Source organism: Ciconia boyciana, chromosome 6, assembly GCF_034638445.1.
Source record: "Ciconia boyciana chromosome 6, ASM3463844v1, whole genome shotgun sequence".
NCBI classification, from domain to species: Eukaryota; Metazoa; Chordata; class Aves; order Ciconiiformes; family Ciconiidae; genus Ciconia; species Ciconia boyciana.
In genome coordinates, this window is record NC_132939.1 from 59,728,516 (window position 1) to 59,753,078 (window position 24,563).

The following is a 24,563-nucleotide window of genomic DNA, read 5'->3' on the forward strand; positions in this document are numbered from 1 at the left end:
CTGGATCCTGAATGCATATTTAAATTAAGATGAGATTTTAACCCTTTCATAGCAGTGGTTTGTATTGGAGCCAGGAAAGCAATTTAGTTTGAAAGGACTAGGGTGTGTGTTTGGGATACAAGGTACAGTGGATTGTGGGTTTTTTGTTGTTTTTTTGTTTTTGTTTTATTTTTTAAAACAAACCAACCCACAAACAAAAAACCTGAAGGAGAGAATGTGTTGGAGAGTATCCAGGAAAAGGATGTCTTATCTAAGGTAGCTGTATTATCCTGGAGGAATTTTTGCTGCTGTGCTGGGAGGTGGGGCAGTCACCAGTTTCTTCATGTGCCTTGTTCTCTCCTGCCACCTGTTTGTTCCTTCTTTTTACTGCAGTGTGAAACAGGCCTTCGAATGTGTCGAGATGACCCAGTTTGAAAATGCCGGCTGCCACTACTGTTGCTGCTGCGGGGATTGAACTAGTGCTGGCGCTAGGAAGAAGCTTTTTTCCTGAGAGAAGTTTACAGACAAGATGACGTGGATGTAATGGAGTGATGATAGCCGTGTTAAGAGTTACCCTGGCAGCGAGCCTTGATCTGAAATACATTTGGGAGCAGTCCTAGCCAGCCTGATAGGCGCTGTGTGAGTTGTAGGACCAGTATGACGAGAACTAGCAGGCTGCAGCTACATCGTGCTGCTTGAACCCAGCCCTGGGATGGGCTGAGTGCACTCCAGTCTTGCTGGTCTTGGTGGGAACGGCAGGCTCAGAGCATTTCAGAGGACTAGGTCTTTTCCTCACCTCTTATCTCTTACTGTAGCTGTGAGGGAAGAATAAGAAGGGTCAGAGAACTGGAGGGTAACTATAATTCCCCCCACCCACCTCCGAGCAGGTTAGTCAGCAAACACACCAAGTGCATGCTTATAGGGCTGTGATGGCAGCTGTGCACAGGCAGGGAGGAGCTCTTGTGGGCTATGTCCTCCACTGAGGAATGCTCAAAGAGCATGGTCATAACAGCTTGCTGTGATGAGTTCATGTGCTGTTGAGTGTGACCTTTACAGAGGTGCTAGTGCAGGAGGCAGAGCAGCTAGGCTTTCTCAAGGACATGTGCCAGAGCTTCCCTCACCATAATGTGTTTGCTGTGGCATTATTTGCTCTAATTAGGAACCACTCCCACTAGTTATTTTTCCTATACTCTTATTTTTGCACTCCACGTTAAGTTACTTTCCTGATCATGTGCTTCTCATGCAGATTCACGTTATGACAGGGTAGTAGTGAATTTTCTAGCACTGCAAGGATTAGTAGTAATACATAACTTCTCAGTAAGGACTGGGCTTCTAAATCCTGGCTAAAAGCCATGACCACCTACCACTGATACTCCAGGATCTACTTAGTGACATTGGTTTATCGTAGGCTTTTCCGCTCAGTCTCTTAGGATCAGCCTTGAAGGCTGAGGGCCTCTATGTAATCCATGTTTCAGCATGTGCTGTGTGGATCTGTAACTTGACTTTTTCTAAATTGGCTTAATTTTATGTATTTTTGAATACCTTAATATCTGTCAACATAACACTAATACTTTGGTTTAGAGGCTACTATAAAGATTATGTTGTCCAAGATCTGGCTGTTTAAGCTTGCTGTCTTTCTGCATGGACTTCCTGGAGGGGTCAGAAACATTTCTTTGCATCTCTTTGGTTTCAGACCTGTGGGAAGTAAACAAGTGCAAGAATGGATGTATTGAGTGTTAGTGTCTCCCAAAGGCTGGCCTGCCTACAGTAGGGCAATCCATATCAGTTTGTCCACAGGTAGCTTCTGATCTCTGGTGGAGAACGGGCTCTTCACCTAAACCTCTGTTTATTGCCCAGGTTCTCATGTTCTGGGGGTAAGGTACCAGGAATTTCATGAACCACTGCACCTTAACCTGCAGTAGGTGCTTGTTTATGTTGCCTTAGTTCATGGCCTACCTTATTAAGTGATTAAGCAGCTGCTTAATCAAGCAGCTGAACTGTTCTTGCAGGAAGCAGGAATAGGAACTTTAAGGAGAGGGATGGGGCAGACAGCTGGGGGGCAGAGCCACGACCGCTCTCAAGCTGTTCCCTTTAGGTTGTGCAGCTCTCTGTGCATTGGACGTGTTTGTCTTGTCTCTGTTCTGCTTCCCGCTAACTTGCTCATATCCAGCTGATGTGAAAGTGAGGAAAATGGAGTCTTTCAAATCAAGTTTGAGACCTAATTTTTTTATTCTTAGCACCCAGGTGCAGTAGTGCAATGAGTGGAGTTGTGGGAAGGCCCTTGGCTTCTCGGAAGGGGCCAGCCCCAAACACCTGAAAATAGATTTTTAACCGTAGATGTAGAAGGAACAAAAGCATCTCAGTAATCCTTCAGAAAATACAACTGAAGGATTAGTTGCCCTCCAACATCAAGCTGCCTTCACTTAGTCCCTATCATTCTTCATCTAATTTTGCTGGAAGCAAGTTTCGTGCAACTTGTTCACGAGTGCAAAGGCCTCCTGAGTTGCTGAGGCTATTATGTTACTCATATAGCTGAGCTTGGAAGTGAGGGAGCCGGCTGCAAAAAATAACTGAAATAGTAAGTGGTGCTTTTGTGACCTGGCCACTTGCCGTTCAGGATCACGGGGTTCTCCTGTTCCAGCTGCTGAGGAGCTGGATGTGGGCAGTTACAGCTGGAGGCTCTTTCCCCTCCGTGAGCAGCTCCTGGCTCTCGGCACATCTGCTGAGGGCAGCTGCTCTGTGTGACTCTTGACTCGTTGCCTTCCTTTCCCTGCCTGCTGGCTTGCCCGATACTTCCTTTCCGCCCAAGTGACATCCTTCAAGGATGTAGCTAGGGGACAAATTGATCATTTATTTTGCTTTTGTATCCATTATAAAGGGGGTCAGCATGACTTCTACTCTTGTGTCATAGGCTTTATTATTGGTAACAATAATAATGGGCTATAATTTAACCTGATGGCTATTCTGCTCCCACACACCCCTTGTGTGTGTGCCCTCATGCTGCACAAAGACCCTGTGTCATGGGGTAGTGGAGGTAATCATGCTGTTTAGGAAGCCTGGTTCTGATACAGTGCTTTTATTAGTTTGCATTCCTACTACAACGGGGAATATAACAGTTCTGGCTTTAGACAGGAGCTTTCAAAATCTTGTGGAGGGTGTAAAATGGACCTTGTGGAAGGTTTCACCCTCTTTAGAGGGCTTTGAGTCTGGATATTCCTTGGTGGCTTCTGAAGCTGGTTGACAGCAGGTTGCTTGACCAAGCTTTATGGTAGTCTGCTGACTATTTTGCAGACCAAGAATTTCAGCATATATAGCATGACATGGATAAAGAGCTGCGAATGTTCCTAGGTAGAGTACCAAGCCTTGTGTCAGCCTGCTAGTAGTCTGAATCTGTGGTCTCCCATACTGACTCTGTCATCATGTGTGTCAAACTGTATTTTTTCAAATTAGTGAATCTGGCTTTTGGAAAGGGTGCACTGGATCGAGCATTCTCAAGGAGTGCAAAAATTAATTTCCATAAGAAAATTGGCATGAGGGAGGTTTCTTCTAATCCAAGTTACCATCTCCTGCAGTGAACCATCTGATCAAATAATTTTTTAATATTCTACCCCTTGTCACAACTGTATTGATAATGTTGCTTCTTGCATTGCTTGAGCATGTTGCTGCCTGTAGTTGAAGTATATAATCCAAGGCTATAACCTCTCAGTAGAGTTAACTCAAGACATGGTTTGACAGCAGAATAAATCTGGCTTTAGGGCTCCTTGGACTTGAATTGAGAGTACTGTGCTGAATAATGCAGAGCTGTTCTGCTATAAACTCGCTTTGTTGTTCAAGCACCTGCTCTGTGCATTTATCCTGTCCGTAACTTCCTGTCTATGTCTTGGAAGGTCATACGTGGGAATGAGTATTCCCTCCCTGTCAGAAGCTACTGTGTCCTGGTTTTATGTTCATATGTGGGCTTCGAACCCAATATCAAGTGCTCTGGCTAATTAAACTTAATATGATCCATTGCCTGTGTCTGATTTAGGATTAGGTTTGCACTGCTGAATGATTCAGCTGTGGTCACATACGGATCCCATATGGTCACAGATGAGGTCCCCAGGTGATCTGATGTGGCTCTGCCTATTCTGTGCTAGGTCCCAGAGGTAGTGTTTCCTCTTTGCTACTGCCCTGTCAGATCTCCCTTGTCCCCTTCTCTACTGCAGTACATATGGAGACATCTGAGCTCGTGGTACCCAGGGCTCTGTAGATACTGAAAGCTGTGCCACTCCTTCAGTAAAGTGGTGTTCAGTGCTATGGCGAAGCAAATTTCTGCCTGACGGTTAAATGTGATGGACGTGTAAGAAGCAGCCTTTCTTCCCAGAGGGTCCTCCATGGATGTCCTTACAATGGGCATCCACTTGGCCTTTCTGCGGGAGAACAGCAGCAGCACCAGAGAGCAAGGGAGGCAAGAGAGCATCAGCTAGCTGGCTTGCTGTATGGTAATCCTCATTAATACACCACCCCACACATACACACACTGTGTTGAGCCTTTTCTTGATGTGGTAGTGTCAGCTGAGGGTGCAACTTTAGGAATGAGCATATGTTGGTAAAAGCTTTAAAAGAAACATGTGTCTACTAGCAAAAGGCCTTTCCTGGTAAACAGTTTAAAATAGTTTTGGCAAGCTACAAAAACTATGCCAGATTTGTCAGTACACCTGTGTCTGCAGTACAGCCTTCTTGCTGGTATAGCAAAATCTAAAGGCAGATGAGTCAGATCTTTAACCATCACTGGAGTTTCAACTTTGGACTTGCCCTTAGATGCGGGCCATGCAAAGAGCAGTATTAAAAATAATAATAATTTTTTTAAAAAAAGGAGGGGGGAAATAGGGTGTTTCTTTTCTAGCTTATTAGTGTGCACTGCTTGGGTGGGGGGGGACTGGTTGCCTTTGTGTGAGAAAGGAAGCTTTTGGTAGGTATCAGAGCTTTTAAAGGGATAAATCTCCCAGCAGTGGGGCACTCCATTTTATTCCTTGTTTTCTGCTGTCTGAGGCTGCAGTTTCCAGGCTCCAGGTGTGGTTCCGTGAGCAACTCTTTCCTCACCAGTGCTAGTTTACATAGCCATGCCTGTTCCTGCCCGCCTGCTCATCCCTGCCACTGTGCTGTGCTGGGATGAGGAATGAGTCGCACTTTTGGCAGAGCCATCTCATTGCTCACTGGAACTAGGAGGGCTCGTCTCTTCTCAGGCTTGTGTAACCTTCCAGAAAAGTGATTTTTATATGGTATACAACCATATAAAAAGTGTAAAACTCCTTGTTTTATGAATAGCATGCCGCTTTCGTGGTGGTCAGCTGTTCAGTGCCGTGAATGGCTCCAGAGTTAGTGTAAGAGAAGGGGGCAGTCTGTGTAGCTAGGGCTGGTGATAAGAGAGTCTGGGACTGCCCCTCCTGGTAGGTGAGAGCATCTCCCTATTTTCAACCACCAACACGCAGTGCTTGTGTGGCTTCGCTGCCACTTGGGTGAGGGAGCTAATGCAGCAGGAGAGGGTTAGTTGTTTTTCAGGTGGAACAGTTTCCCTATCCGGTTCCCTGGGGATCTAGGCAGACGTTTGTGCTCCCATGTGGGAAGAGGTGGCTGGAGGCTAGGGGTGCTTAACCCAGTCCTGCTGCCAAAGGAGACTTCTAATGCAATGGCACCCTATGGTCCTTGGTACGTGGACAAGAGGTGATGCACAAGTAAAATCTGAGCTACAGGGAGGTAAGTGGGTGGGAGGCTGAGATATACTGTGGAGTCCTGTGACTCAAGGTACCCTGCCCCACAGCAGGGTATTTTCTCTTGCTCCTGTTCAAGTAAGCTTCTCCAGGTAAGGTTGGTTTTCCTTTGCCTTGCAGTTGCATCCAAACTTTTCCCTCACCTGCTGCAGATGCAACGGAGTTGAGGCCTAAATCCTCATGTGCCTTGAGTTGCATGAAGTGATTTTTAAGTAGCCTTTGTGTCTGTGTAACTAGTGCTTTCTGTTCCTAGAAACAGTGTTAAAGGAAGCTGTATGCCTCCCCAGGTGGGTGCAGTATGGGGCACAAAACATGGCTGTGCTCTGGCTCTCTGCTCCTCTCCTGCCTGTGACACACATCACATCTTGCCAAGAAAAGGAAATAGCTTTTCCAAGGCAGAAGACCCTTTTAAATAGGCGGGTTTTATTTTCTTTTAAGTGATTCTGCCCAGAAAAAGTGGTCAAGCCACCTCACTTTGATCTCTGCTTGCTCCCCCCGCCTCCTGTTGCAGCTGGCTTTAGTGAGACACTTCTTGTCCAAACTCTTGTGCTTTTTGCGGCTTCCTTTCCTGTGCTGGGACCACAAGGTGGCAGGATTGTTCCACCGATGCTGCGAGGGCGGCAGGACAGCAATGCAGCTGCTCATTTTTATAGCCAAGGCAGAAACTGTGCTTAGTTGTTTGTGTACCATCATAATTGTGTTTTGAAATTTGGAAGAATTTCACATGTATGTGTCTAATCTATGCTCCTTATTTTCTTTATATAACATTGATTTGTTCTGGGTCTTGACTTTTTTTTCCTGTTCTCAAGGGAAATGGAGAGGAGGGGGAGATGTACAGCAACATCCAGAATTCCTCACAGGTTCCAGCATTGATCAAACCCTGTGAAGCACATTACTGAGGCTGTGAAGGCTGCTGCTTTTGTCCTCATTTCACCCCGTTCTGTCAGGGTATTGCATCACGTAATATGCAAAGTGTTCAGAGCTCCTGCAGTACCCCAGTAATAGGGGTGAACTGAGGTTGCAGCAACAGCTCTACCTCTGCATTCCTGTTGCTTTCTATAGGCTTTAGCACACTCACTTCTGCTGCAAACCCTCCTTGGGGTCACTGAGTCCACTAAACATGATGTAGTGCTTGTGGGGTCACAAAGAAGCAGTTTGGGTAGGGGGGATGAATTCTTCCGAAAGACCCACTCAGGGAGGTCGTTTAATCTGATCAAATGGTGATAAGGGGAGTCATTGCTTTCAGGCATTTCTCTTTTCAGAGTTCTCCCACCCCCCCTGAAATTAATGCTCCTGGTTTACATCTCTCAATTCACTGTTCTAGGATGCGGGACTGAAAATCAGCAATGCAGTTGTTTGTTCCTGTCTCTCCTTCCCTCTGTCATCCAAGAGGGTCCCCTTTCTTTTTCCTCTAGTGAGGAATTCTTGCAGGAAGATGGTTAGCAGAAGAAAAGGGTGTATGAGAAAAACTGCTGGAAACAAGACCACAAAATTCAGAGGGCTGATAGCACTATTTTGGTCAGAAACTCTCCTCTCCAGATGGTAGGGGAGGAAGCATCTTTCTCTGCTTCCTTTCCCACTCCCTTCCATTTCCCTTGTCTCTTTGGCTGTGTTAGTGCTGCACCCGGGGTCCTTTGGTCATCTCGTTGTAGGCCTCGCTTCCTGTATTAGGGAGAGGTGTTTTTTAGCACTGAGCACTCTGTGCTCCTCTTTGCTGGTGACAATGTGTATGTGGGGCTCTGTTCCCTTTGCACCCCCACCTTTTGTGCTACTTCTGCCTTCCTGAGCATGACTGGCTGTAGGAAGGGGCTCTTTGGGCCAGTGCTCACTCCATTTTTGGGTGTGGGGTGGACAGGGGGGTCCTGCTTACCCCCGCAGAGATAAAATGCATGCATGAGAAGAAATGTAGCCAAATAGGTAAAGAAATATTAGTTTATGATTCTGTTCTCTGTCCCTCCCCCCATCTGGTTTCTAGTAGCAACAAGAGCCTTCACAGGAGCAATGCACCTCCTGTGTCATACGACTGTCTCTATTCAAGTAGTGTTGTCTTTTTGGCCTGGTCTGTGCCAAAATATCTTTCTGGCATAGAGAAATGAGTTGGATGGGAGGGGAGGATGCTCGTCTGCCCTGTTTGGGGAGAAGTTATGTTGGTAGAAAGAGTGCATGGTGGTGTAGTTTATGCTGGGGGAAGTGGGATGGGATTGCTTTGCTGCCCTTGCTTATTCTCTTCTGGAAAGCAGCTAAGAGCTGTGCTTGCAAACTCTCTCTTTTGGTGTAAGCAGGGCTCTGCCCCAGGCTCCTCTGGCTCCAGACTCTGATGTCTAAACAGATTTCTGTGTTACATGCTGAGTGTGACTGAATGCCACTGAAACGCAGTGGAGCAGGATTTCATGTGCCTGCTGCCCTGGGCTTGCTAGAGGTGCATGGGGAAGGCAGAGATGGAAGAGGGCACTTATTTATCTGGTGTGGCATGTGGAGCATTAAGCTTGTGGCAATTTCAGGCTCTACTGGTACGGGAGACTAAAGGGATCCTGTGACTCAGCTGGTGCCATGCTCTTTCTTGTTCCCTTCATATGGAGGGGGATGGTAAAGAAAGAGCAATCAGAAGGATTGCTCAGGGGACTGTCATACCTCTCAGATGGTGCAAGCATCAAAGTGAGTGAGCCTGCAATTAGCCAAGAAATGACAAGCAGAATGGACTAGATTGTCAGTAAGCAGGCAGGAAACAAGCCAAGAGTAGAGTACGATGGTGTACTCCTTGTCCTTCCTTCATCCACAAACACTCTTTTAGTGTATAGAAGGAGCATTGCTGTGTACTCATGGTCAGTTTACTACCTTATTTCCTTTTTCTTATTTTTCTTTTCTCTTTACTGTAAGAATGAGGTGTAACAGACCCCATTGTGACAAGAAAAGCATCCTGCCTCCTTTCATGGTGTTTGATAACTCATAGTCTACTGTTTGGCTCTGTGGTGTATTGACTTGATTCAAGAGAAATCCTATTGATATTGATATGGGGGGACCTTGCTAATGTTCTTGCTCAGGTAGGAGAGAAAATGCTGTAATGATTTTTTGGGAAGTGGGGAGCAAGGGGGAGGAAGTATGTTTTCATTGCTTAGAGCATCTGGCATAAGAAAGGTAATATGCTGGAAAGGAGAATGACCTCATCTCTTCTCTGTATATATTAAAGGATAAGATGCTGAAGTCAAATCAGGAACTGTAGATCTTTCCACAGTGAAAGCGAGCTAGTTAATGCAGCAGTACTTAGCATTCAAGAGCTTAATTCAGCCTTGGACTTCAGAGAATTCAACTCCTTCACCTCCCCATTCCTTCACCTCCCCCTTAGACAAAATATATAACACTGCATGTGCAATACCTGTCCTAAGGAAGCTGAGAGAATTTAGCTGAAGTACAGGGAAGTGCTGCACTTAGGGTTTCCTGGCAGCCTTTGTTTTTGGTGTGGTTATAAAGTCTGGAAGCATCTGAAGTCACTCTTCTGCTTACACCCTACTGATGTTCTCTGCCCTGTTTGGTGTGTGAAGGGGAGGAATGGTGTGTAGGGAGGATGCAGTTCCCTTCTCTGTCCCCATTTCCCCTGTGAGGTCCTCCTGGATCATGTTCTGTCTTTGGGGTGTGGTTTTGCAAGTTGGTTGTTTTTTTTTTCCATGGCAAAGCTGATTTCTGAGGTTCCTAGCCTTTGGTAACCCTCAGGATGTTCTATTAGGCAATGCAGCGATTTCAGCCTAAGAAGTTTCTATCACTATCCCCGTCACCTCCGCTGCCTGTGCAACTATTTTATTGTTTGCCTTGTGCAAGAAAAGGTGGTTTGCAAGAAGGGATAGTTTTCATCCCAGTTCAGCATGGTCCTTAGAAACAATTTGTTGATTTGGAGAGGCAGATGCGTTTGTGCTACAGGGGTGCAAATGAAGGGTTGTGGCTACACCTTTCACCAAAGGGCTAATAAAACTTTTACTGAATGTATCCAGAACATGGTCCAACAAACAGGTTCGTCAGCCCCTTGGGAGTCGCCATTGTGTGTAGGTGGGAGCTTGGAAGAGCAAGAACCTCATGGGGTGTCCTTGCTAACATGGAACTGTGCCTGTATTTACCGCATGCTCTTCTCCTGCCACAACATGTGGCTGTATTAATATTCTCATGGACTTTTCCATGGCACTTAACAAAGCCCTTTTTTGTAACACCTTTTTGTGAAAATTAACTAATGTGTCTCCTTTCCAAATGAAGGGCCAATATGATATCACGTCATATTGTCTAGTAAGATGTACTTTAAGTACCTAGACTTAATTCCTTTGTATTGATGACAAGCTGAAAATAAGAGGCTGGTGCTCTCCTGCTGTGCGTTTTCTGATCTGTCCTCTCTCTTTTCCCAATACCTTTTGAATTAATTGCTTAGTTTACTCAGCTGACAGAAGAATTGAGGAGTGTCCCAGCTTGAAGGAAAGGCTTTAAGAAATGCCATGCTATTAGACACCAGAGACTCTATGCAAGACTCCATAAAGGCAGAAAACATGGGAGAAGCACATTTGAGAGCTGAAGTTAATCATGAGGCCCAAACCATGGGAAATGTGGCTTCTTTAACTGCAGTGCACACAGAACCATTTCCTTCCGGAGGTGCTGCACACGCTCTCTGTGAGTTGTGTGCTCAGCACAGGAATTTGCTTGCATCCCTCCCTGGGTATCTGCAGAGAAGGAAGGGGTAATGATTTTTTTGAGCTCATTGCTAAGTGACTTGTCTTGAAGTCCAAAATTTGTAGAAGAATGAGAATTCTGGCTGTGTGTACCAGTTCTAAGTCTTTCAGGGTACTAGTATGTTGGGGATCCTACAGACAAGCAGTGCTTCCAGCATCTTCCACTCCATTAGGTGAAGCAGGAGTCTCACCTTTTAGCTTGTATTTTTTTTCAAGGGTGTTACCATTACAGTGCATTTAATAATGACCAGGCACAAGGGCACAGACTTCAGAACACCACCACTAGTACTGACTTTGGTCCAGTCCTCTCAAATGGGTGCTGTTGGATATAATGTAAGCTCAGTCACTCACACTGAAAGAGACATTTGGGTTTTAGTTCCATCTATACAAAATATAACTCCTCAGGGCATCTTCACTTTGTAAAGGTTAAAAGCCTGTGGGGGCCTAATAATATATAGAGGTGGGGTTTGGTCCAAGATGAAAATTGCTGAGGCATAAGGGCTGAAAAATTTGCCAAAATATCTGCAGTGGTTGTGCAACACTAGGAGTCTGGCAGTATTGGAACGTATGGATTGTGTCTGGGGATTTTCGTTCTTAAAAAACCAACTGCTTTAGAGGATTAAAAAAACCAAACAACAACAACAAACAACACACAACAAAACAACAACAAAACCAAAAAGTAGCTGAGACAGTCATGTCTACAGTTTTGGTGAACAAGTTCTGAAATATTATATGCTATGTTTCAGAAGTACTGGAACCGGATTGGATATCCTGCATCATTTAGGCTTGTTATGTAGTAGTTTGGTGACTGTTGTTTTTCTTTTGTTTCCTTTCCCAAATTGTTGGAAATAACAGCCATTCATGAGAGTTCTCTGTGGAGGATGCAATGACCATGACTGAAGTTAGAGCTGCAGGACTGTGTTTTAGACTGGGAAGGGGAAGGGAAGAGGAGATGAGATCATTGTATGAAATGCTCTTACGCCTTCTCTTTGTTTTTTTTCAGTGGACGAATATATTGCCATTGCTAAAGAGAAGCATGGATACAATATGGAGCAGGTAAGAAGTCTTTGAATACTTACTTTATTTTAAAATCTTTTTAGCAGGTATTAAAACATGACTTAAAGTGACTGCCTAGAACAACTACTTCCCTTCTGTACCGTCTGTCTCTTCTCCTCTCCTACTTCTCCCAAAACTGGCTGTTCCTAATAGTAACCTGTGCTCCAGGGATATGAAATTCACCCCTAGTTTTACATCAAGAGTCAAAAGGAGAAAAACAAAACCATTGTAATTTCTAATGGAGTTTGGCCATAAGTATTATGCTTCCTATGGTGACTACCTCTTAAACACTTTCAAGAACCCCTAAACAACGTTAAAAATATTGGCTTGTCTTTGGACAGCTGCCTGATTGCATTGCAGTTTCCAGTTGGAATGCTCCATCTCTGCTTCATGGATGTCTTGGCAGTTATTAACGAGCTGTTGAACCATCATATGCTTTTCGAAGGCAAACCAAAGTCCATGGTTATTTACCTTAAAACTGTGCTGCAAATCACTTTGCATTTCATAGATGAGCTCCTCAGATGTCGGTGCAGTAGCGGTGGACGACTTCACCAGCTGTCCCTGAGGTTAGCCAGTGCCTTTAGCCTAGGGATGGAAATCCTGGTCTGAGGAGCAGACCTCTCCTTTACTCCACGTGGTCTAGGATTGTGTACTCATCTTCTGTGTGTGAAAACTAACATCGATTTCACTCATCTGGGGAGATGAGTAGACCTGTGCCTGGGAAGCTTTTCTGAATTCCGTGGGGTTTCCTTATGCACTAGTACTTGCCCGGAAAGGGAAGGTGGGGAATCTCATGACTTACTGCATTGGCAAATAACATACTGTCTCTGCAAAGGGATCTTATGAAAACTTCAAAGTTTATGAAATTGTTCAGGCAAAGGCCATGAGCATAGAAAACAATGATTTGGATGGGCAAAGGTTTCTATTTCAATGACTCTGCTGTCATGTTTGAGTCAGACTTTCAGTGGTTGATACTCATGCTCAAAAAGACTTCTTGTGGAACAAGAACATTGAAGTTGAGATAGCCAGCAAAATTTCCAGCAAAACCAGGAATGATCAGATTTGATATTTATAGTTTCTAAGAGCAAAAAAAGGAACATGAAGGCACCCAAAGGCTGCAAACTTGAATCAAAATAAGGATGGTAGCTCACTTCAGTCAAGATGGGTATATCCTAGTATTGGATATTGTGGGTAATAATTGCCAAAAGCGATTGTCTCAGGGTTATAAAAATGGGTTTCATTATTTTAGTGGAGAAGTGTTGAGAGTGTAGACTGATCTGGAAGACTGATCAGAATGATGCTTGTGATTTTTAAAACAAACCTGAATTCTTGTGTTTTGAAAAACTTAGATTTGGCTAACAGAGACTTGCATTCATTTTGACCTTGGAATTACAGACCTCCCACTCATTCCTTGAAGACTTTCTCCCCATTTTTCTCCACTCTTCTGTGTACAGCAGTAGAAGTTATGGGATTCACTACACCAGGATATAAAGTAGCTGAGCAACTTGTAAAAATGTCCCTCCTTCAAAAATTTTCTCATTCCTTCCTTAGCACTCTCACATAATACTCTGGAGTTAAACATGTTTCCCAGGTCCTTTGAGATTTCCTAGACAGCTAAGCTAGGCACTTCCAGGAAATAACTGGAGAGGATCTATCTTGTATTGCTCTGGAAGGCACGTACTCATTTTGTATTATAGGGACAAGCGTCAGGGCTCTCATATCAGGATGATTTGTTGTGTCACCAAGGGATGCTCTCTCTTCAGAGGTGTCATCAGAGTTGCTGTTGGCTGGCTAACTGTGGACAAGCTGATACAGACTCCCTGGAAGCTAGTCAGAGCTCACTTTAGCATTTGGCCACCGTCTCTGGGCTTTGCTGGCCGAGGCAGCCCTTTCCCATCCCCCTGACAGCCAGTCTCTTTGGACCCCTGTGCAGGTGGCTTGGCTAACAGTCATTGCACAGAGATTCCTGTTCTTCCATCTGTGCCCCCTGCCCAAAACCTACCTTTGCAGATTAAGATGTGCCAGGTGGTTGAAGGGAGTGGTGAGCTGTCTGGCAGGGTGGCTGGGGTGCGTGCTGGTGCTCCTCTGCCCAGTGGCTTTCCTGTCCAGCTGGCCGCATCTGTGCTGTGCGTGGCTCCTACATCTCTGTCCTTTCTCTTCCCTTGTGTGTGGCCGAGTGCCCCATTGTTGGCTCTGCTGCTGTGGGATGATGGCTGGAGGCTTGGGGCTGTGCTGGTGGGAGTCCCTGCAGCCTCGCCAGCTCGAGGGCAGGCAAAGGGCAGGCTCTGGCAGGCGAGTGAGCTCCAGCAGGGCAAGCCCACTTTAGTTGGTGTTGGCAAACTGCGGTAGGTGGTTGTGTGGAGCCATAGCAGTCACAGGCTTCTTGGGAGCACTACAGCAGGTCTGACCATGAGCTGTGCTCTCCTGCCGGCCCGTGTCAGATGCCCTGGGACAAAGGAGGCTGGAAAAGCTGTGTACTCACCTGTGTATGAGTGCAGAGCTCTCAGAGAGCAGCATGGGGTGGAGGAGGAATACTGCTCTCCTGTTAAACAAGCCTATAAGGAAAACCTTTTTGTTTACCTTTTGCTTTGTGTAAGTAGCTGTCCCCTCAGGCCTCGCTAGCACCTTAGTGGTATTTTACACAGCCCTGCCCTCCCAAAATGTCCTCCTCCTTGTTTTTCCCCTTGCTTTCTCACAGGGATATTTGGTACAGCTCATATCTGAGGCTGAAAGGGATGGCAGGGGAGAAAAAACTTGGTCCTTCGTGACTGCAAAATAGTTTATTTGGCCCCGTGCTTGCCAGAGTGGATGGAGATAAGTGGCTGTGTGGCTCCTGTGACACCTCGAGTGACTGTGCTGCAACCAAGACTACTTCTTGTTCTGCATGGTGGCAAAAGTGAGGCGAGGGTGCCTGGGCAGCACTGAGAGGCCAGTAGGGTCAGGACAAGGTCTTGGATAACGCTAATATTTAAATGCATACTCTCTGCAGAATCTCAGGGGAGCAAGATCCCAGAAGGGAACTGCTTTTTGCATAGCAAAGCGTAATGGGGAAACCCCGAATTTGGAGGCATTTTGTAGCTCTGAGTGGCCAGGGTGAAACTACTAGATGAGGGTAACTGTGACTGCAAAACCCAAGCTGAGTTTGCATATGATGAGCAGGTTACTCTGATGTTTTACTTGGCGTGTTAGGGATTGTTTTCACTTTGCAGCCGTTGCGGAAGGCTGGTTTCTAGCTCTGCAGAGTCAGGCCTTCCCAAAATGACTTGCGGTGGTCGCTGGCATGCCAGATGTAGTGATGTGTCATAACGCACAGGAGCTGTGCACCCCTGGGAGAGGGGTGGCTGTAAGCAAGTGTCTCAGATGGCGGGAGGAAGACGGTTTGCAGGTGGTGAAGCGCAGCGCGTGTACTTTGTCTGTGGAACTGAGAACTAGAGACTACAGCAGTGAAACGAGGCATCTCTGAAGGGAACAAATGAGCAGCCCCCAAATGAGTGAGATTTGTTCCTCCTTCGGGCCAGGGACATCTTAGCAGCAAATCAAGGTTGATCATGCTCTCTGACTTCCCTTCTTCCAGTTCTTCCCTCATCCTCTCCCTCTTTTCCCCCTCCCTCTCGGAAGGAGCCCCCTGAACAACCATAAAAACCCCCAGTCAACTAAACCATCCTCCTAATTGCACAGGAAATGAAGGGAGTTTAGCACTGGCAAGAAGCTTCCTATTAGTCCAGCCTGTTTTTTAGGTAGTCTTCCTAAGTCTTTGCTTAGCTTTCGTGTGCATACCGTGATCAGTAAAGTTGGACTAATTTCTTCAGTTTTCTCCCCCCTTTCTGTTGCTACTCTCTTATTACATTACTACCTGTGTGGTTTCGATAAATTTCAAGTTGGTCTTCACAACCTAGCAGGGTGGGGGTCAGATTCCAGGTTTCTTGCACACAGAAAAGTGTCTGATGTCGCTGAGAATTAAAATGGTCTAATGTGTTGCCTGAGAAAAATGCTGTAGCTCTCCCTTTGCATGCATATAATGTTTCTTGTGATTACAATTGTCCCCTTGGTGTCCTTGTTATTTCTAGGCCCTTGGGATGCTGTTTTGGCACAAGCACAATATCGAGAAGTCTTTGGCAGATCTGCCAAACTTTACTCCATTCCCAGATGAGTGGACAGTGGAAGACAAGGTCTTGTTTGAACAGGCCTTCAGTTTCCATGGGAAAACCTTTCACAGGATCCAGCAGATGGTAAGTGGTGTCAGAGGAATGGAAAAGCAGAACAGGCGGTTGGACTGTCGTCTTCAGTGCTGATTGTGCTGAACTCCTGTCTAATGCTCTTGGGAGAGAACAGGCCAAAGGGAATGTTAGAGGAAAAATATTACCATGAATAGAAAGAAACAACATTGTTTCCAGAGTCTCTGTAGAAGTATTTTCCTGGAGTGCTTTACTGGTTCAGGATAAACTTTAACTGTGCAATTTTTTGGTTGGAAATTACAGTTTTCAGTCCCCTGTGTGCTATGGTAGTGTTTGTCGCAGCTGGAGTTCAGGCATGGTCTGTACACACGTGCCCACCCACACACAGATAAATATCATCTCTGTGCAAACTTGATTTCCTTTCTTACAGCCTGCTTTTTAGGAATTCATTTTATTTGACTATGAAGTCTGTGCTTAATGTGATTTGGGACTGCCAGTGGATGCTGTGGTGGAGGTTTATACATCATTGCAAGCATTCAGTCCTTTGCTTTCAGTTGGTAGTGATATTTTTTTAAACTGTGATTGAAAACTTCAAGGGTAGGTTTCTGCCTGAAAGTGAACTGCTGGGGGGTGTGCAATTTTCTTTTGAAAGAGGGAGAGGATGGGATGTAAAAAATTTTTTATTAATTATATCTTGAGAGTTTCTTCAAGTGGTTCATCACCTGGGTGGGAACCAGACTTTGTTCTTTGCTCTCCTTCAGTAAAGTGCCTCTCGAGTGTTCCAGCAGGACCCGGTTACATTGATTGTGACCCTTTGAAGTGAGCCTAGGCTGTTGCAGTCTGTTCAGCCTCTTTAAAGCACACGTGAAGGTCTGTGTTGCTGATCCTGCTGAAAAGTGAAAGGTGACTTGCCTCCCAAGTATGAAGGAAAACTGCTAGGTCCCCTTTTCAAAAGGGTGGCAGGAAGAGGTTTGTTCTCCTCATGTCCTCCTTGAATGTTCCTTCACTAGCGTTTGTTTCCAAATGTTCTTGGAGTCCTAGGGTCTCCCGCTCCCTTGGGTCAGATAATGGGACTTGCACATACTATGGGCAGCTGATACAGACAGTCTGGAGAGTTGTGGACTCCTGAAGGGTGAAGCTGTTTTCTTCTTTATTCCTCTGTTCTTACATAGGGGAAAAAAAAGGGGAGGGGAATGTCCCGTGGAAAAAAGAGAACATAAAGCCTATCCTGTTGCTTGGTTAAACGCCAAAGCAAGAAATTCTCAATTCGGTTTGTGTGCAGAAGCATTACTCCATCCCTGAGTGAAGTGCATTCCAATACAGGGATGCCAAGCTCATGTGCTGTTCCTTAGGTATTGATTTTTTTTTTACCGTTGCTCCCAGAAAAGTCATCGTGCATGAAAGGAATTAAATGGCACGAACTTTTGTGTTTAGCAGGAGACAGGAATCAATGGCTCGGGAGCATGTTAGTTGTTAGTTTATACATGCTGCCCCATTAGCACCAGTGCAGCTTGGAACTGAGGGGAAAAATCATCAAAGCCAGAGAATGGAAAGTGAGTTATGTTATTTACCAGAGCTGGTTCTGATATTTTGGCACTCTTAGCATGTGTTTGTAGCCAAGTGGATGTTTGTCACGAGCAGCCTTGTGCCTGAGTTTGTTCTGTGGAACTCTTTAATTCCAGCTTACCAGCCTGCTGCATGGCTATTGGCAACACAACATTGACATAGCACCTGTGCTTTGCCAGTGCAGATGGATTTATGCCTGTATGCAGCTGTGGGCCAGAGTGGTAGTTCTGGTGCGATCCATTATTAGTACCTAAAGTCAACCTGCAGTCTGAGAACCAGGCTTCTCTGGTTCTCAGCTAAGACTTAAACTGCAGTATCTGAATAAGAGAGATCTGGCTCTTGCTCACAGTTTTGTTTTCCTCCCCACCTGTCCTGCCCTCCAAGCTGAATCAGACACTTACCTAAAACATGTTTTATTCAGCAAGAAAGGCTGGACTTTTACCTTATAGAAGTCCTGTGTTAAAACATCCATGCAGAGTACCTCAGAAGTAGAGAATTAGTCTTAATGTAGTTTTGTGCTTTTTGGAGGCAGACTTTTCATTCATAGCTACAGGGCAATGACATTAGTGTAAGAGGACAAAAAAAAAAGAGACTTATGTTTTCCTATATCCTCAGTTCACCATACAGTAACGTTTCACCTTTTGAAAACGTCTTTTGTTGAGACCTTTGAATAGACTTCATGTGAATGATGTGAATAAGCCTTTTTAACCAAATATCAAAGATATGCTTGGGATGTAGCCTGCAATTCAGCAGTTCCTGTGGTTGCTTACACATGCCTGTGTTGGCTTTTAAAACTGTTATCTCAGTTTCAAGGCCCCATTTTGGATTTGCTCTTGCTATGTTCCTCTATTCTGAAGGGAACCAGCTACCTGGCTGGTGAGTGGAGGCTTGCTGAGATGCTCTTTAGAGATTTTGATGTCCTAAATAGTAGGCACTAACCTGAAACACTCCCCCATAGATCCTTTTTGGAAAGGCTGCGGAACTGCCTTGCTTGACCCTTTGAGAGAATCCAACGTAGAGAGATCAGATGTTCCTTGACAAAAACAGACCAATTGTATGTGAACTCCTGGGGATACTTTACATATAAACATATAAAAGGATACATGTTTAATTTACAGCTTCCTGACAAATCAATAGCCAGCCTGGTGAAATTTTACTACTCCTGGAAGAAGACAAGGACTAAAACTAGCGTGATGGACCGTCATGCTCGTAAACAAAAAAGGGAACGTGAGGAAAGGTAGGTTTGCAAGCAGAAAGGCTGTGTATTGACGCACACTGATTTCTTTAGACTATCTCAGAGATTCCTGTTAGCTTGTAAGAAACTAGATGTAGGATTTTCCCCAAAATGTTTCCTGGTACCACACCTTCTTTCCTCGCCCCTTTTCCCTGCTGTGCATGTTTTGCTTTACTTAAAGCCAAAAGGAATCTGTTGGCAATTAGGTGTGCTCCCTTTTTCAACACTGCAATTCCTGATTGCCCTCTAGTGCAGTGCTCACTGTCCCATCACACTAGAAGCTTTTTCTCTGATACTGCTTGAGGGTGGAGAAAATTAAATTAAAACTTTTTACAAGCTGATTGGCACTGTTGTCAGCAGAGCCAGAAAAGCTGATAAGCAGGACAGTAAAAGGAAGTCATGAAAGAGCTAGAAATCTGCCTTCACTTCCTCCATGTGATGCTCAGTAGAGTGAGAACATGTACCTGATGGGGAACAGGTTCCAGTGCAGCACCCCTCAGCCTTTTATGCACACACAGACCCTTCCTCTGCCTTTTACTTAGAAAACTGTTACCAGTATAAGGCTGTCAGGCCAAGCTCTGTTCCCTGAGAAGGGTGAAGTTGAGGCTGTGTTTTTGAGTGACTGAGAAGAGGGTAGCACAGGGGAACTTAGGATGAGCTCTCTGGCAGAGGTGTCCCAAGGAGTGCTGGGTGCATTAGGATTTGGGTGAGGGTGGTGATGTTTGGGAGGTCACTGAGCTTCAGCAGATGAGCTTGACTCCTGTTTGCACAGCTTTGTCTGCAAGTTCACCCTCCTGGATACCCGTGCAAGCCCTTGAAGGTAGGTCAGCAAGTGGCCTTGTGTGTATTGCTAGAAGTGTCTGTACAGTTAGAACTGCCACTTGGTGACTTTGCCTAGTTCTGGAGCTGACAGGGCCTCAGAAATGCAGTAGCCTTGTGTGTGTGGGGGGAAAAAAAAACCCCTTTGAACAGCAGCAATTCCATCTGCTTGACACAGGTGCCTTCTCAACCTGCTCTAAAATGTGGTTAATGTCTTTGCAGACCAAAGTTGAGGTGCGCCTGGCTTTGGAAGACTCCTAATGTAATTGGGCAAAATTTTGCAAAAGCTTTTCCTTCAAAGGAGTTGCTGCTCTAGCACTTCCCAGGGAGCTGTTTGCTGGCTCCAGTGCATATGAGCGAGCCCTGTTTGGGAAGAAGGAAGAAATGTGTTTCCAGGGTTGAGCTGTACTACACCAGTGACTCACTCAACCTCTCCCATCTCTCTACTAGATCAACAATGCTTGCTTAACAGGCAGGGCCAGGAGAATACTACCAGCCAACTTGTCCAGATTTGGTTGGCTTTCTCTGACCTGAGTATCTTTTTCCATTCTGTTCTTTTCCCTTCTCTGCAAAAGTGGTCTTGATTTTTTTTATTTTTCTTCTCCCCATCCTGCCTTTTTTTTTTTAAAATTATTTTCCTACTAATGTATGGGGGGGAATCTCTTATAAGGAGTATGTGTTTGTCTTGTACTATGTAGTTTAGGATCTTTTAATACTACCTCTCTTTTTCTGTGCTCATAAATGAAATTACTGCAATTTGGAAATACACCTCTCTGGTACCTATGCCTGTTTGCTGGGAAAAGCAGCACCTCAGACCATCTGGTGATTGGGAAAGAACTGTATGGGCTGCCATGTGCTGTAATTTTGTAACCTTTCAGGAAGGCAGCTGGATTGGAAATGCCTAATTTGGTTTACATCTGCAGCAAGCTAAGCACCAGGCCATCAGCTTGATGTTTGATTTCCCTTCTTTCCCTCTTATGTAAAATAGTCAAACCCCTACACCCCCAAAGGATTTGTCAGTGCAGCCATGCAGGGCGTGGAAGCAAAGCTGGGTGAGTTTGGGGTGCCTGGATTTTGAGGTTGTACTGTGCCATTGGGCGTTGGCAAAACTTCAAAAATGTTCTTCAGTTAATAGTGATCAGTGTCTAAAACTGCAGAAATGAGTGGGTGGGTTTTGATCTAGCTCATGTCTAGGGAACTTGCTAGAATAGAAGAGCAAACTACGAGCACAGTGAAGCCCCTGGGGTTTGGCCTTTGCAGAAGGGCTGAAATCTGAACTGAGGTGAGAACACAAGGAAGCTCTTTTGGAGATGGGGTTAAGAGAAGAGGCAGTCTGAGGTATCTCACTCGAATACTGCTATACGTCTTCTGTGGCTAGGCAGGGAAATTCCCCAACCCCTCAGATTGTCACTAAAATAGCTCTGAGTGCATTTGGGACCAGGTTTTCAGTAGCTGTTCTTAGTTGTATGCAAGGGGCTTTGTGTATGCAGTTCTGGGGGGGGTGCTTGGGAGTTTATTTCCTGGAATCGTGATTACACAAACTAAATATCTTGTGAATCAGCTGGTGAGCCAGGCGGCTTGGGAAAGCAGGAATGGCTTGTACAAGTGACTGCTTTGTGGAGATGGACGCCAGCTCAAGCCACCCAGCAGTATGTTCCTCCTTAGGCTATGTCTGCACAGGATGTCGCTGCAGCAGGGAGACAGCCGTGAGCAAGCGCCGGTACCGCGCGCCGGTACCACAGCCATGCTCACTAGCACCTGCCGCGCCTGCTGTCCCCTGCTCCTGTGTGAACGCAACCCGGCTGGCTCCAGCACCCCAGCAGCGTAGCCCAGCTTCTGCTGGGGTTTCTCTGCACAGCCCTGCCTTGCACTGGCACTGTGACCTACCTGCACCAGCTGAAGTTCCTTGTCCCAAGCTACAAAGTTTGACATGACAAAATAGGTCTATTTTTTTAATTAAAAAAAAAAAGAAAAAAGAAAAAACCACTTTGATTAGGTCAGCTTATTTTTTCTGTTTCTGGCCATCATCCCAAATGGTACAATTAACTTTAGTTATGTACTAAGATTCGAAATGGTGAATATATATTCGATTTAATGTCTGATTAAAATTCCAGTGAAGCCAAACTGGCCAGGTGTGCCAAAGTCACTTTCAGTATGGCCCCAATTTCATGCCCATTATTATTCTGTAACTGATAACCTCTTTTTCTTTTCCAGGGGAGAATGAAATGTGAGGCTGTCACTGAAAATAAAAAAAAAAAAAAAACAAACCAAAAAACCCAAACACCCCAAAAGTGTTTTTTATGCTTGTTCTTGAGGGAGTTCATCCTGTGCATGTCTATTTTGCTAAGTGTTAAGGAGCTGTATGAAATCTGTGTTTCAGCTACTTGCTGTAATTCTAAGTCTTTGTTTCTGTCTTGGTTTGCCTGAAGTTAAAATGCTCAATAGCCCATGTATGTTTAAAAGATAACTTGTGTAATCAATTTCATGTATCTTGCCTTCATCCAAGCAGACTTATTTTGCCTAAGTATGCTACTGAGAAGTCTTTCTTTACAAGACGTGGTCCCTGGTATTTTTACAATTAAGAATTTCTTGACCTAAACAAAAAACAAATAAAAAACCCACCCCAACCCCCTAAAAAAACCCTGGGAATAAAACTAAGGAAGGCTGTTGGACTTGCTATTGCATCTATGCATTTCTTTTAGCATGCTATTTATAGAAAGAGAGCCTCACAAACTAATACAGTACTGTTTGCTTTTGTCTTCCAGTGAGGATGAAATGGAGGAAGCCAATGGAAATAACCCTATTGATATTGAAGTTGAACAAAACAAGGAGAGCAAAAAGGAGGTATAATTCTTTTCTTACTGCTGTACAAATGAAAGTGTTTACTTACTAGCTGCTTCATGTAGAAGCTGACAGTATCTAATTTTCTTTATTTGTGCTTTGTATAGTTGTCATACAAGAAACGAAGAATTGTCTTCAGAATTATTCTTAGATCAAGACAAGTATAGACAAATAAGTTATTACAATGGAGCTGGGAAAATTTAAGACTTTATCATCCCGTGATAATGTACTATCTGAATGTTTCTAGTCTCTTTGATTCAAGGTTGGCTGTGTTAGCTTGAACCACCTTCATTGATGGTTTAAATCTACCTAACTGCGTGGAGGTGGAGTAGAAGCACTTATGTCCCCACTGAGATGACTTGGTGGAGAGGAAATATGTCCTTTAATCTGTTCTAGGTAGACTAGCAAGAGTGTGTTTGTCTACACCGTAGAATCTAAGGTGTACTGAATCCTGATGTACTGAAATCCTCAGCAATAGTTCTAAGGATTTCAGTGGCATCGGGATTGCAACTACAGTGGTGAACAGTGGAGGAGAAAGCTTTTATGTGGCCAGTTCATTTTGTCTGGCAGAGGGGCCTTTACCTGTTGTTATGCACAGAATATTTTGCCTCCTTAAAACGTAGTACTTGCATCACACTTAAAATTAAGTATTTGAAGTGGGCATACAGTTCTAGATGAAAATAGAGAGACACAAATAAAACAGTTTTGAAAACCTAGTCTGTGATGCTTAACAGGAAAGTGTATACTTTATTTTCATGTGTATAACCTGCTGGTTATCTGTTACTAAATAAAAAAGCCTTGCTGTTCTGCAGCAGCATAGATTGTGTGTGTGAGTGAATGCTACAGGAAGACGTTCACCCTAAGGCCTTCTCTCCTTGAAGTAGCTCCCTTTCCTGATTTCTCATAGCCTGATTTCTCTCCCACAGTCATTCTCTTTCAATTTTTAAAATTTTTTTAAAAAGGGTATATGTAGGAAAAAAACACTAGAATTGTCTAAAAACTTAATTGCACCCAGGCAAAAACAAGGGCCTAGAGCAGCTGCTTTGTCAGTCACTGTCAGTGAGATTAATTTCTCTAATAAATTAGTCTGAATGGAAATAACTGAAAAATCACAGCATCCTAGTCTGTTCTTCACCTGTGCCAGGGTGCTGTCTAGACTTTCCAGAAAAGCGTAGCTGTTGCTTCCACTGAAGGAACCGGCATCCCTGATGACTTCCTAGGAGCAGAGTGGATGTGAAGCCACTCATGTTCATCCTTACGAGAAGCTGCGTGTTGCTGAAGCTTTTGAGAACTCAAACTGGAAGGGTTCTCACTTGGCTAAGTTGCGGCTGCATACTGCAGCTCTCCAGTGTGCCTTGTAAATAATTAATACCATCATCTCATTTCCCATTATTTTAATAAATTTTCAAGTTTAGATTTCTCTGTAAGCTCTTTGAAAGCTTGCATCTGTAAGAGCTCCCTTCAATCCCCTTTATTACCGTTTCCTTCCTGACCATGCTGGCATGCTCTGAACTTGCTGCAGAAGAGGGAAAGGTAGTTCTTCACCAACTCGGCTGCCTCTGTTGTAAGGCCAAACCAGAGCAGATGGCTGATAGCTACCATCAAGACATTTTTGTAGGAAGCCTCGTATGGGAGGAGGCTGTCTGCCCTCCCTGTCACACTAATACAGGCCACAGTGTACTAACAGATCTGAAAGAGATCACCAGAACTCACGGAGCAAGTGCAGTCTGGCTGTGTATGCCATGGCAGGCGGCCTTGTGGGGGCTTTTCTGGACACGGAATGTACTGGTGGGTAGAACAAAACTGACAACCTGCATAGCCTGTTCAGGGTTAATTTGATTTGATTTTGAAGTACCTGAGCCTGGGGCTAATTGAAAATGCCTTGAGAGAGAGCAGGTATCCAGGAGGGGGATATGTTCTTTCTTGATCGTTATGTTTCTTTTAATGACGTGGTCAGATGTGCAAGGGTGGTGATGTAGCACTAGCCCAGAACTCTTACCGTAAAGAACCTCCCTGTCCCAACCCCGCAGAGATGATTTTTCCAGCTCTGAGACATGTCAGTTACTGTATGACTTGCCGAGTAATACTGGGATTTCTCAGAGTATCTGAAATCTCTCATTTGTTTCCTCTTTGGGGGGTCATTGGAGGGGGAATCTTCCCCCTTTTTTTTTTTTAGTGCTTTCAGTGTGAGTGCAACTGTTCAGGCTTCTTCAGATAGTGACTCCATAATACTGAGGTTGTGAACTAGAGCTGCTTTCTCCCCATCTTCCCTGTTCTTGGAAATGCCTCCCATTTCATCCTCTGCTTTTACATGGCTTGATATAGCTTGGTCTTTTCTTTTTACACCATGAAATCTGAGGAAGGGAACATTGTATTTAAGGGGTTTGTAAGACTGAAGTGTGCTGGATAGCAGTGGCAATATCTAAATAAACAGAGAAAC

At 44.8% G+C, this 24,563-nt stretch overlaps 1 protein-coding gene across 4 annotated transcripts in view; it reads left to right on the forward strand.

Moving 5' to 3' along the window:
- Positions 1 to 24,563, forward strand: part of RCOR1 (REST corepressor 1) — an 87,219-nt gene that overhangs the window by 50,903 nt on the left and 11,753 nt on the right. For all 4 annotated transcript variants that reach the window (XM_072863853.1, XM_072863852.1, XM_072863855.1 and 1 more), the window contains 4 exons: positions 11,436 to 11,488; positions 15,556 to 15,717; positions 18,348 to 18,466; positions 22,048 to 22,126. In XM_072863853.1, coding sequence (XP_072719954.1) covers positions 11,436 to 11,488; positions 15,556 to 15,717; positions 18,348 to 18,466; positions 22,048 to 22,126 — 413 coding nt within the window. The remainder of the gene's footprint in view (positions 1 to 11,435; positions 11,489 to 15,555; positions 15,718 to 18,347; positions 18,467 to 22,047; positions 22,127 to 24,563) is intronic.